The 14,136-nt window shown below is 31.4% G+C and overlaps 1 protein-coding gene across 1 annotated transcript in view; it reads right to left on the bottom strand.

Annotated features, from left to right (window-relative positions):
• LOC111050320 (ecdysone-induced protein 78C) overlaps nt 1-9,156 on the bottom strand; it is a 126,450-nt gene extending 117,294 nt beyond the window's left edge. Inside the window, exons 1-2 of the mRNA XM_039430028.1 lie at nt 9,052-9,156; nt 1,390-1,469 (exon numbers count right to left, since the gene is read on the bottom strand). Of these exons, the coding sequence (XP_039285962.1) occupies nt 1,390-1,469; nt 9,052-9,101 (130 nt within the window). The 5' untranslated portion in view covers nt 9,102-9,156. The remainder of the gene's footprint in view (nt 1-1,389; nt 1,470-9,051) is intronic.
• Nucleotides 9,157-14,136: the final 4,980 nt, after the last annotated feature.

The raw sequence follows: 14,136 nt of genomic DNA, 5'->3' as shown, positions 1-14,136 counted from the left end.
TGGTATTATTCCAACAAAGGTGCTAAGCAACGTTTGACTAGCTTAATGAAATTAAAATGTTCAATCATATCTGTGCGTAAATTCATTCTGCCGTCTTTAATTGAAATAAACTTTTGTAATTGATATATCTATTATACAGGATAAGAAAAATAAAGCTTAATGATAAACCAGAACTCAGACAAGGAGGACTATACACTACTATATTATATTATAGTACTTATATTATTTTCAGTCCTATGTAGTCAAGGACTGTACACCTGATCTTTATAAATGTAACCGTTGTTAAGAGTGTGGATAAACTTAATTTTGTCCCAAATGGAACGTCCTTCAAGCTCTCCAAACGAAAAAACACAAAAAATTTAATTATTACTATTAAATTTTGTAAAACTTTAAAGAGAAAAAACACTCACATTCTTTGATGTGGCGACGTCCGTTTCGTGCTGGTGTTGCACATTTTCAAGCCAAACAGAAACTCAGAGATAGGACAGAGTTTCTGTTTGGCTTGAAAATGTGAAATACCAGCACGAAACGGACGTCGCCACATCAAAGAATGTGAGTGTTTTTTTCACTTTAAATTTATACAAAATTCAATAGTGAAGACAAGATGGATAACCAACAACGAAAAAATTAAGATCACGATCACAGACATTTTTCAAGTCAAAGTTTTTGTGGGTCAATGTTTCCCACTAACTACTCCAGAGATTATTTCTCTTCCAAGTTTTTTTTGTAAATTATGTGAATTGAAGTCATCCGACGAATTTTATCAAAATTGTTTATCAGTAAAGCAAATAAATATTCAGTATAAATGTTGAGATTATTTATCACAGTTTAACTGTATTCAAACTCATAATGAAGAACCTACAGTACCTGAAGAAAATCAGTACGGTACCGAAAATCAGCCTTTAGTACAGATATCAACTATTCTCCATTAAGAAGGATTCCCACATATCAGTATCAGTGAACGTATCCGGTACAGAGAATATCATTCCCTTAAGTTTGAATGGGGCTATTCATACTCGCTGGGCTGAGTTGAGTGGGAATACTCCCATTAGAACTCATGATAGTTATATTCTCATTGTCTCTGATACAGATACAGTACTATGTGTGAAATCAGGTTGAGACGTTCAGTCATCAAAGGACCTCAACTGTGATCTACAGTACATTATTGTAATTGAATTGTTTATATAGCGAATTATAATTGAATTGTAATTTTGTATTACAATAGTTGTTGTATTACTGATACAACAAATCAAATGAATAGATAATTAGAGATTGATGTCGGTATGGCTGATATAAAACCGGATAGTACCGTATCTTGTATTGTACTATACATATTGTATTAGTAATAATTGTTATATTTTGTAAAATTTGATTGTAATTAAGTCCTACCTTGTGTTCGCAGAACTCCACTGTCTGGGCTCAGAGCCTCTGCTGGACTGGACGGTTCCGATCCTGGTTCTTTTTTCACACTGCAACAGAAAAAAATGCAAATATATTTTCAAAGTTTCCAAAGATTTGTAAAGAGCTTTATAAAGTCTTATTAAACTGAATTGCAAATCTAACACCAAAGTTTCCAAAGAATTGTAAAGAGCTTTATGAAATCTTATTGAACAAATTGCAAATCGAACATTGTATATTAAGATTCTGGTGCTTTTACACACTTTAACCGCCAAAAATATTAAAAAATATTTTCAAAGTTTCCAAAGATTTGAATAAATTATAGTTTTATGGAACAAAATTGCAAATCTAACACTGTATATTAAGATCCTGGTGCTTTTTTCACACTGTAACAGATAAAAATTCGAATAAATTTTTCAAGTTTCCAAAGATTTAAAGAACTTATAGTTTTATAGAACAAAATTGCTAATTTAACACTGTATATTACCTGAATTGAGTGATAGTTCATTGGGAAGTAGGAAGATATTTAGCCTATATAAAAACTATCCAAAATTGCTAATCTAACACTGTAATTACCTGACTGAGTGATAGTTCATTAGGAAATAATGAGTATAATTATATTTAATGAGTATTTTTCCTTTAGGGCTACTTTTAATATAAAAAAATATATAAATCTTAGTACCCTTTTAAATTATTTTATCACAACATGTTTCGGACATTAATGTCAAACATGTTGTGATAAAATAATTTAAAAGGTTACCAAGATTTATATTTTATTTATTATTTTATAAGATCTGTTGATTTCTGATTGCATTATTGTTTAAGTGAGAATGAAAATCAAATTGAATGAGATTGCATTCAATCAATAGAGAGTCCTATAAATTTGAAAACCCCATTATAACTTTACCGACTCAAGGAAGAGATATGAATAATTTTCTATTCTTTGATTTATAATCCTAAAAGCCTAGCAAATCAGTATCTTCTATACTGAAAGCCAAGCTGGACATATATTTTACGAGCAGTAGGCTACTTAATAACTTCAAGAAAAAGTCTCAAACTTTCAAGACTTCCGAGATCTTTACGTAGGCCTACAGTATCCTCAAAATATTAATATTAATTTTAGTATTTTTGTAACTTTTATCTGAGGTTAGCAAGTTTCTAAGTGCCTAGTTTCTTTTTCATAATCATGAGGAAAGTCAGCTTTAAAAGAGATAAATTCATAGGCCTAAAGTTTGAACAAACTTATTGCATGAGAAATTTTTATGGTGAATATTTACGGAAATGGAAGGTCTATAATGTAGGTACTGTAACCATTATAAAATAAGCTTTTATACGCAGGTATAATGCAAATCATTCTTAATATACTGTAACCATTATAAAATTAGCCTCTATATACACGCGTATTTCAACGCATTTTTCCATTGCCGATGGGCTGTATATAAAAGAAAATCATAAAATTGAATAGAATAAGGTACCTACTATGAACATACTAATTGTTCAACAATAATTCATATAATATAATATACAGACAACTTCAAGTCAATTATTGAGAATTATACAGGATGCTGTATAATGATTAACTCAACATTCTATGTTAAGCTTTCATTGGATATTTTAGATAATTATTATATCAGTAATAATATCCCAGCAGTTGGTTAACGGCAATTTTTTATAATATCTTCCATCTTTACACCTATACAGTACAATACATCTCTATCCATTCTAGTAATTAGTTGTTGAAGAATAAAATCTAATTTGAAATAACTTTTAAACTTGGTGTAAGTTGAAACTCTACATGAACGCCTTACACATTCAGAAGTTGAACTTGATAGCTACCGTATAAAATTAATTATAAACTTGATAACCACAGAGGAATAATAGAATAAATCTATTTCCAATCAAGCATTCTGCACCATCATTTTATATTTTTTATAGAGAATTCGATGGTTGCTGTAGGCCTATTTTATGAAATATTAAAAATGCTTTACTTTCTTTAATAGTTACAAATTAGCATAGTTCATATAGCTCACCAGAACATGAAGTATTCTACTGAGTAGGGTACTTGTGCTGTGTATATTGTCGTTGATACAGTCTGTCTATTTAATATACTTTTTATAGGCCAAACTTAAATTTATATGATATTTTATTTCCTATCTCATTTTAAGTTTGATAACCACAGAGGAATAATAGAATAAATCTATTTCCAATCAAGCATTCTGCACCATCAGTTTATATTTTTTATAGAGAATTCGATGGTTGCTGTATTTCATGAATTATTAATAATTCTTGACTTTCCTTAATAGTTACAAATTAGCATAGTTCATATAGCTCACCAGAACATGAAGTATTCTACTGAGTAGGGTACTTGTGCTGTGTATATTGTCGATGATACAGTCTGACTATTCAACATACTTTTTATAGGCCAAACTTAAATTAATATGATATTTTATTTCCTATCTCATTTTAAGTTTGATAACCACAGAGGAATAATAGAATAAATCTATTTCCAATCAAGCATTCTGCACCATCAGTTTATATTTTTTATAGAGAATTCGATGGTTGCTGTATTTCATGAATTATTAATAATTCTTGACTTTCCTTAATAGTTACAAATTATCATAGTTCAGATAGCTCACCAGAACATGAAGTATTCTATGAGTAGGGTACTTGTGCTGTGTATATTGTCGATGATACAGTCTGACTATTCAACATACTTTTTATAGGCAAACTTAAATTAATATGATATTTTATTTCCTATCTAATTTTAAGTTATCGATTTTATTTTTACACAATTGTTACCTGTATATAGATTAGATAATCTTTTCCCGCGCACGGATCAGCAGTTCATGCGGGGAAATAATTAGTAAAAAATTTACTAATTTTATGATTATTCTATTTTATTTTGTACAGTGTTTTTATACTGGAATAAAGAAATCGAATTGAACTAGTGAGAGAAGATCCTTACGATTCAAAAATAAACCTCAGCTGAAACTTTTTGCAGGTCTATAAAATAGCCAAATTCATTTCTTTAGAGAAATTCTAAATCCAACATAAAAATGCCAAGTAGAATAACAAGGTTGCATGTGAAGGTGCTCTAAGACTTCTGATAAGTTCAGTAAACATTTGACACTCACACTACAAAGACATGCACGCACGCACAGGAACTAGCAAGCTCATGTGCATACCTGATTACTACTTGTTTCTATATATAGTAGGTACATTGCAGTATGTGGTACGTATGAGTAAATATGTATATAGCAGTCAAAAAACACTTATAAGGCTTCTGCATTCTTTTACTAATTTCAGGAAGCCACTCCCTGAATTCACGCTGTATTGTCTGCAAAGCTTGAAGATGTTATCAGTCAAAATTTCGTTTCATTTGCAAAACGTGAATGTGTTTAAGAATTCGTAAGGAAATGTGTTGGCGTTGTTATTACCAGCATATCTGTTGAAAATTCATTGAATAGAAGAAGATTTTAAGAAGAAATTTATAACAAATGCATCATTCCTGATCTTTATCATTCTATGTTCATGATACTAATCAAATTTTCATCTCGTTTCCAAAAGGTAGATCTCAATTTGCTAAATTATTCAATGTCTTGGCAAAATTTAGATAGGCGTTCATGGAGACCATGCATTGACATTATTCATCATGATATTTCATTGATGTAATTAATGACAGTCTATCAAAAATCAGGAATAAATTGAAAATTATTTATTCATTGTACATATCTACTTCTCAAACATTCATATATAATCCTTTTGAAATACCTTGAGAGTAATCCATATTTCATGGGATTCTATTGATAATTTTTCAACAGAAATAAATACTATCCTTTTTATAAGTGAGGAGTTAATAATATTGTCCCATTTTTATGGTTGATGATAATATTCAGGATGTACGATATTTTCATAGGTATTCACATAATAATGAGTAGAAGTTGTGTTTCTTGTGCCTATTTTTTTATAATAATTAATTAAGAGCTACAGTAATGTGTTTTGCATGAAGATCAGAAGCTGTATTACATTTTTGTTTCAATTTTTTCTCTTTATTCTATTTCTATTATTTGTTTTTATTTTAATCCGCATTATTACTGTATTTATTCATCATAATTTAGTTTTCTATTATGTTGATTTATGTACAATGCTATTTTATTTATGTAAAACTTATATGTGGCTCATCAGACTCAGTGGTGATTGTCAAATTGTTTAGGAAAATAAATAAATATACATAATGAATCATGATTTTCGAATTAAAACCCAATTTAATGATTTCCAAGTCTATTTATTGTGAATCCAAACTAGTAGAGCTCAATAATTTACAACCGTGAACACTGTGTAGAATTGACAATATTTCACAGTGTTTAGCTCATTCTCTGAACACTGTTTCATAAACTGTGTTAATTCTGTAAATCCTGTTAATTCTATAAAGTTGATATCCTGCTTCCATATTTTCATTAAACAAAACATTGGAATTATAGCAATCTGATTCTAATAACAACAGTAACAAAGATACCGTATATTCATAATTGTGATGGGAATAATTCATGAGTAAATAGTAAACAATGAAATTCAGGAACGTTAGTAGAAATATAAAAGTTCCTTACTAAGTTGCCTGTTGTAGTAATACTAATAATTATGCAAATATACAATGATAACCAGGAATGTTAGTAGAATTACAAAAGTTCCTTGCAGAGCTGCCTGTTATTGTACCTAGTATTACTAATTATTCAGTTTATTTATCTTTGTTTATGGTAGGAGAGAAGATGATATTAATCAGCTAATGCAATCTCTAGTGTGGTCAAGTATTGTAGGATCTTTGAAATGCATCACGATTTCAACGGTATAGTGGTTCAAAACATTGTTGTTGAATTTTAATAAAAACTACCTAGCTGCTACATTGAATCATGGTATTCCGCAGCGTAAAGCTCTGCTTTCGGAATTTCATAAGAACCAATTGATTCATAAGAACCAATGGTATTATTTTAATGCAATCTCTAGTGTGGTAAGTATTGTAGGATCTTTGAAATGCATCACGATTTCAACAGTATAGTGGTTCAAAACATTGTTGTTGAATTTGATTAAAAACTACCTAGCTGCTACATTGAATTTCTACTCTCCTGGGTATAAAAAATTCTATATTGGTTATTATGGAAGTGTTCACACATTGACAACATTTATATATGATATGTAAACACGCTCATAAGAACCAATGGTATTATTTTTCTGCCCAGGAGAACTGAAATTCATTGGAAAGCTGGGCTGAACTCTGGTTGGAAGGAATAGAACTTGAAACAAACACTAAAAATAAATTGAACGATTATTATATTGAAGTGATATCTCTTTTAACTAATTTGGATGACATTTATAAGATTTTTTTGAAATTTTCTACCCGGTAAATGAAAAAATTTTGCAGATTCTAGATATTTCTTTGGCTTGTGTATTTTAAAAATAATACTTGAACAGTACCGGTATCTTAAACGCAATTTCAACTCATATAGTCTAAATAATTATTGACAAAACTTTTTTCATTTCACATAAAATGTAGCCTATATTGACATTGACATGAGATAACTTGATCTAGTCTTGATGATTGTTGCAATATGCTCCTCCACACGCAGACGATTAGTCTTTGTGGAGGAATTCCATAATATCGATTTGTTTTTTCATGTTTCATTGTTAATACTTGAAGGGATAAAGAATATTCCAATTTGAATTTCAGTAAATTGAACTTGAGGATCTATATGGACTTATCTTCATTACTTCAATAGATTGAAGGTTTGAAAGGACTTCATTCAGTTAAAATGAATTCCTACCTAAACCTGGTGTATTGTGATGTAAAATAAGAGTATAAAAATTATTATGAAGCTTTTTCCATAACTATCTGCAATGTATGAATCACTGATCATACTATTATCATCATCATATATCATATTATTATCAATCTACAACTGGATATTACATGATCCAATCTGCATGATATATATTCTGGATCTACTAATGAGAAATAATCATGTCATGGGAATTAAACTGTTCTCATGGATACCTGTAATGTAGTCCATCTTTTAATTGAATTATGTTCGATTTTATATGGACTTATAGACGAATGTAGAGTTTCAGTGAATGATCCATTATAATCATAGATCAATCAATCAAACTCTCACCAGCGGGCAAAGATTTTCTTTTTGCTAGAGATGCCTAGATTTTATATATAATTTTATTGAAGTTGCTTTCCATGACGAAACACTATATAATAACTTTGTTGAAGTTCTGACACTGTGTTACTTGTAAATATTTAAAAAAACACTTACTTTTGTTGGAGTATTGAGGAATGCATTTCACTCCTGAAGAGGAGCTTCATCAGAGGCTGATTGAGGTGAAATGCATTCCTCAATACTCCAACAAAAGTAAGTGTTTTTTCAATTTCAATATTTTAAGTAAATGTTTTTTTCAATATTTACAAGTAACACAGTGTCAGAACTTCAACAAAGTTATTTAATTTTAATTTTATTCAAGCATATGTATGAGTAATTAGGCTATGTTATTTAACTACCGTATATTTTTAATGATATGTCATATTATAAAGAGTTTGTAATATGTCTTGAATATTCTAAATGACAATAAATGAAATTGGAATTGAAAAAAAAATAATAAAAAATCATGTTTTCAACTGTTTGAAAATTACATTTTAAGAAAATTACTATGATGAATTATATTATGTCACTGTCTCTGTATGGATGCCTGTAATGTATCCTAATTACTTGAAAAAAATTATGTATTTTGTTTGATGGAGTGCCAGAGCGGTCTACATGTTATTTATAACCATTTGATAATATTGTATGGTGGAAAATTTGATCTATATGCTCTCGCCTTGATGATAGAAGTTATTATATTTTTCCCCAAGCTCAAGCTACTTCTTTGGGGAAGTACCTAGTCTCTGATGTTCTATTTTCTAAAATGATTTATTTATTTTATAGTGTATATTCTATGGTCTTGTATTGATTTTTGTGACATTATGAGGAATAAAAAATGTCACTTTCTACTAAATGGATGCCTGTATCGTTACCCAATCTCCCAAACATTTGCTTTAGTGTCTGATGTATTATTTTGTAAAATAAATTCATTATTATTATAGTGTACATTCTATGGTCTTGCATTGGTTTTTTGTGATGTAGGCCCTATGAGGAATAGAAAAATTCCACTATCTACTCAATGGATGCCTGTAACGTTACTCTATCTTCCAAACATTTGCTTTAGTGTCTGATGTATTATTTTGTCAAATGAATTCATTGTCGTATGGTGTGTATTTTTTAGTCTCGTATTGGTTTTTGTGATGTTATAAGGAATAGAAAAAATGTCACTTTCTACTAAATGGATGCCTGTATCGTTACCCAATCATCCAAACATTTGCTTTAGTGTCTGATGTATTATTTTGTAAAATGAATTCATTATCATATGGTGTATATTTTTTAGTCTTGTATTGATTTTTGTGATATTATGAGAAATAGAAAAAATGTCACTATCTAGTCAATGGATGCCTGTACCTTTAACCAATTTCCCAAACATTTTTTTCAATTCTAACAAGATACTGTGGTTAGTAACTGCTGTTAGAACTAGACAACCGATGTGCGATTTGATGGGTTCGGATCTCACCTGGTGGCCGGAGACTTTGCGGTAGCTGAACAAGTGCTGGATGCCTCCATACCTCCGAGAGGGTCGCATCCCTCTAACCACCCGCACTCACTAAGGGCTGCTTGCCTACTGAACGCACAGGGGGATGATTTGGCTGCAGAGCCTCCCACCCCCCTAAACCCCTACCCCTCTATCTTGCCCACCCGCCCCCTCCACGCATGCGCACTTTCACCCCCATCGACCGCTCCCTGCCATCGGCGGCGGAAAATGCACACGCTCCGTAGAAAAGCTGGCTGGGAGCTTTTCCACTGAGAGACGAATAAGCTTTCCCCGCGCCGCCCGTTAAGCTCCCCGGCCTGGTTATCACTCTTATCACTGCTGTTTCATCATATTCTGCATCCCTTAGTTTCACCGAAATAGAAACAGCATTTTTCCATTGTACTCTTACACGACATGTGTATTTATTTACCAAATAATAATGCTCAGTTGATGTATTGCATGAAATATTATGATTCATTTACCTAGATTCTAGATATCTATAATCTATATCTATTCGAAGAATTTAATGTGATGACTGTGAGGTAATTGTACTTGAAAGATTTAGCAAAATATATTATTATGTATAAAAACAAATTTTTAATTAATGATATAGTTCAATACGATTTTAGACCAAATACAACCTATAAATACAAAATGTATAAAACAAAACTAACAGTAGTTAGAAGACAGCTTATTTATATATGTACAAGATTCATAAATGAATTGTCTTTTGATCTGGAAGCAAGAATTAATTACAAAATACTAAAAAAATGGATAATATAAAACTAATTTTTTTCAATTGAAAGCATTATCTAATTTTTTGAAACAAATTTTAAAGCGTGGATTATTTTTTTCTCTATTATTGTATAAAACCAGGAAACAACCAATGTAACAAATTTATTCAAGCATAACTAACTGATTGCAACTCTCACCAGCGGGCGAGGCTCAATTCCTTTTGCTGGTGATGCCAAATTACACTTGAAAAGTACCTATCTAATTATGATTGTGGTATTATTTATGCTTACTTTTCATTTTATTATTTTATACTTTTAATTATAAAATTATGTATTTTCTTTTATTTGTTTTGAATTTGTATTTATTGTATGGCAAATAAATGATTTGATTTTATTTAGGTCAGTCTGTTAAACTACTGTATTTATAAATTTTTCATCTATTTCTACAGGCCAACTGTGATAATGGAGTATCTCTGGAGTCCACTAGATACACTGATTGCAATAATATTACAATAGAAAATCTAACTAAAGTATTTATTCATTTTCATCTATTTCTACAGGCCAACTGTGATACACTAATTACAATGTAAAACTATGATAGTTTGATTAGAAATATTGAACACTAGTATCCTTCCATTTTATTAGATGACTTGGTCGGTTGCAGTTAATAACGGCATTATCTCAAACACGGCAATGTCTCAGATTGAAAAATATAATAAAATTTACCAAGAAGCTCCCTGTGGGTTGGGGGAGCTTTGAGTCGAACATCGTACTCAAGAATGTGTTTAAAACCAGAATTTACCCACAGTATCCCTGCTTGTCATAGGAGGCGACTAAAAGGGACCCCAAGCCACTCCAGAAGCTGCCTTGCCTTCAAACCCACGGGATCTGCTTCATCAGGGCAGTTTCGGAGGGGCAAAAAGAAAAACCCAAGAGACCAGAGATGGATGAAACTCCAGGCACAAATGCGGGTCAAGAGGCTGAGTCGAGGGTGACCAGGTGCCCTAGAGGCAATTTGGCGACCCCTTCTTCAGCGGAAGGACCTACAAAAAAGCCAGGAGTGGAACTCACGTAGGTCACTAGAGGCCAAAACTCACCACTGCTCGAAGAAGGGTGGCCATTCAAGCAAAACTTCTTGGGAGAGGATTGAATTTTTCCTTGAGAGCTCATAAGGTAAGGTATTAAGATGTACAGTCACTATATATCAAGATATAATAACTTTATCAAGAGGGTAAAAGTACCTAATATGCTAAGTTAAAACACAGCCGGTCAGAATCATAAAAATGTTTAGGCGAACATCAGGCACAGCTCAAGTCTATTCAATTGAATTCGGGATAAGTTTTTACATACTTTTTGGAAAGTGGATCCAGTCATTAAATTATAGGACTCAATATTAAATTCATATAAATTCTGTACATAAAAATAGTTGAGTTCAGCTGTTTTTTCTCACCTAAAAATGTATTACTCGAGTGATTTATTAATAAGTACTTCTCAAGTTTCCTCATTATACATACTTTTGTAGTCATTATTGTTAATTGTGAAAATCCCTGTGTATCCCTCAATCACAGATCACTTCAGATTTCCAAAGGCACTACCGTACGTCAACCGGGGTGACTTTGAACACTTTTTTTTGTTATATTGATCACAACTTTCTTAATACTTTATCAATATTTATGTTTTTTTCCAAAAAGTACCCGAATTTAGTGTACTTTATGATACATATAACATAAAAGCCACCAAAAGTTTATTTTTTTCAAAAAAAGAGAAAAATGGTACTGTTCAATCTCACCCAGCAAAGGGTTGAGTTTGAACACATAATAAAATATGGATTATTCACCTGTAAAAACGATCAAATGTTCAATCTATCACCTCTAAAACGTTATCCTTAAACAAGTAGCTTATGAATGAAGATAATTATGCAAGTCACTACCAAAATAATTAGATCATTTGAAACATTTACGGCAAATTGAAGAAAATTCATGATTTTGTAGGACTATGAATCATTATGAAATTGAAAAATATATAGGGCCTTAGAGACACAAAATTATTATCAAACTATAAATTAATATTATAATTGCCAAATTTAACATTAAAAATATATGTCTGTCCCTTTTTGGGGTTGGGAGCACTTTGAGGTTGGGATATCAGCCTGATCGACAATATTGATGAATCTTCAATTTCAGGCCAAAAGAATGTTGTGCCAGCTGTAGAGCTAACACCACGAGTTTTTTGGAACAAATTTCCAAAGAAAATTTATTTCAAAAGTGTCTTCAAATTCAAGCAGCTTCTCTTTGTCTCAGAAACAGAGTAACAGCCAGCAACAGTCACAGTTATAACATAGTTATTCAAAAGTACTCTTTGAGTATCTATAGTGAGGTTCACGTTATAATGGTAGTGTACGATTTGCAATGGTGTTGCTATCCTTGTCTATCGTTCAACAAATGTGAAAGAGTTAGGGGTTAGTTTTATTTAGGTTAGGTTTTTTTAGTTATATTTTTTTATGTTTAAAAGGTAAAAGGATAGGTTAGGGGGTTGGGATTTTGCTTTGAACCACATGTTTGTGAACATGTTCATGGAATGAACCACATGTTTGTGAACATGTTCAAGAAATGAACCACATGATTATTTTTTGTTCTAAAGATGACAAATAAATCTAAAGTATCAAATGTGAAAGGGTTAGTGGTTAGGTTTTATTCAGGTTATATTTAATAATGTGTTATTAGGATAGGTTAGGTTTTTGCTTTGAAATTGCAATATGCTAGAAGGGGCTAGGGTGCAGTTAGAGTTATGTTTTTTGATGTTTCAAATGTGAAAGGATAGGTTAGGGGGTTAGGATTTTGCTTTGAAATCTAAATTATTAAATGTGAAGGTGTTAGTGGTTAGGTTTTATGGATTATATTTAATAATGTTCCATAAGGTTAGGTTAGGTTTTTGCTTTAAAATTGCAATATGCTAGAAAGGGCTAGGATCAGTGGCGGCTCGTCCTATGTGTTCAATGGTTCATTGAACCCTCAGAATTGAACCAACTCGTATAGAATGATGAATTCTACTCATAAATTATATTTTTTATTTTATACTCATGAAATTAAATCACGAAATTTGTCATCTATGTAAACTTAACGTTGATGTTTTGTGGCCGGTATCAGAGGGGCTTGCTTGAAACAGCACCGAATGGTATGACGAGACAGGTGGTGGTGGAAAACAGTGTTCATTCCCAGATGTGAACCCAAAAACAGGGCTGGGTGAGGTAGTGGAACAGAGGAGGGGAATCGGTTTACTTTACTAGCACGGATTTGGTTCACAATCCTGTCTGAACCACGTTTCCATGAAGTCATCCGAGAGTAGCCGAACCTAGCCGAGGCAAGTGAAGCATTCGGTAAACCTCGGAATGAATCGTGAGTATTCGTGATACGGATTCAGTAGCAGTGCCATCTTGAACATAACCAATAAATTCAAATTTGGTGGCAGTAAACAGTAAAAAAGCGGTAAAAAAGAAGTAGAAAGCGTGACAGTTTCGAGGTTATATGTTACGGTTTTGGGTATACACTGTATACAGTTGTGATAGATTTCACTGCATTCTTTGTTATATAAATTTTTTTGCATGTTGAAGAATATAGACTAGTAATTTCTAGTGTGGTTCGTGTATTCGTGAGTATTTCTAGTATGTCCATTTTGTTTTAGTGAGAGTATGAATATAATTTATTGTGTTAGGTACCGTAACAGCATTTTGATGAAGAAATATGAATAAGGTTCAGTATATGTTAAAGACAAACATTATTAATATTGAGGATAGGTGTAAAATAAAACATGATGGTAGATTAACTCCCAAAGTAAAAATTAAACAAGAAAAATATGAACATGACAAAAAATCTATATTTGTAGAAAATATGCTTAATCTTTGGGAGGTAATTCCTCAAAATCATTATTGATTACCTTTACACTTGATTATGCTCAATACTCTATATCCTCTTGACCTTTCTCCCCAATAGATCATGAGGTTGAACCCCCAAGCTAAAAGATCACGAGCCGCTACTGGCTAGGATCAAGGTAGAATTATGCTTTTTGATATTTCAAAGGTGGAAAGATAGGTTAGGATTTTGCTTTGAAATTGCAATATGCTGGAAGGGATTAGAGGTTTTTCAAATAGTTATGTTTATTGATGTTTTAAATGTAAAAGGAGAGGTTGAGGGTTCGGTTTTTGTTTTGAAATGACAATATGCTGACTTAGTTATAGTATCTTTTAACATCAGTTAAATAACAACTGTTATATTTTATTAATTATATTTTCAAAGTACTCTCTCTTTTATTGAATAAAATGATAATATATTGATTA

Source organism: Nilaparvata lugens, chromosome 6 (genome assembly GCF_014356525.2).
Source record: "Nilaparvata lugens isolate BPH chromosome 6, ASM1435652v1, whole genome shotgun sequence".
Taxonomy (NCBI): Eukaryota; Metazoa; Arthropoda; class Insecta; order Hemiptera; family Delphacidae; genus Nilaparvata; species Nilaparvata lugens.
Note: the sequence above shows the minus strand (reverse complement) of the source record. Positions and strands in the feature narration are given on the sequence as shown.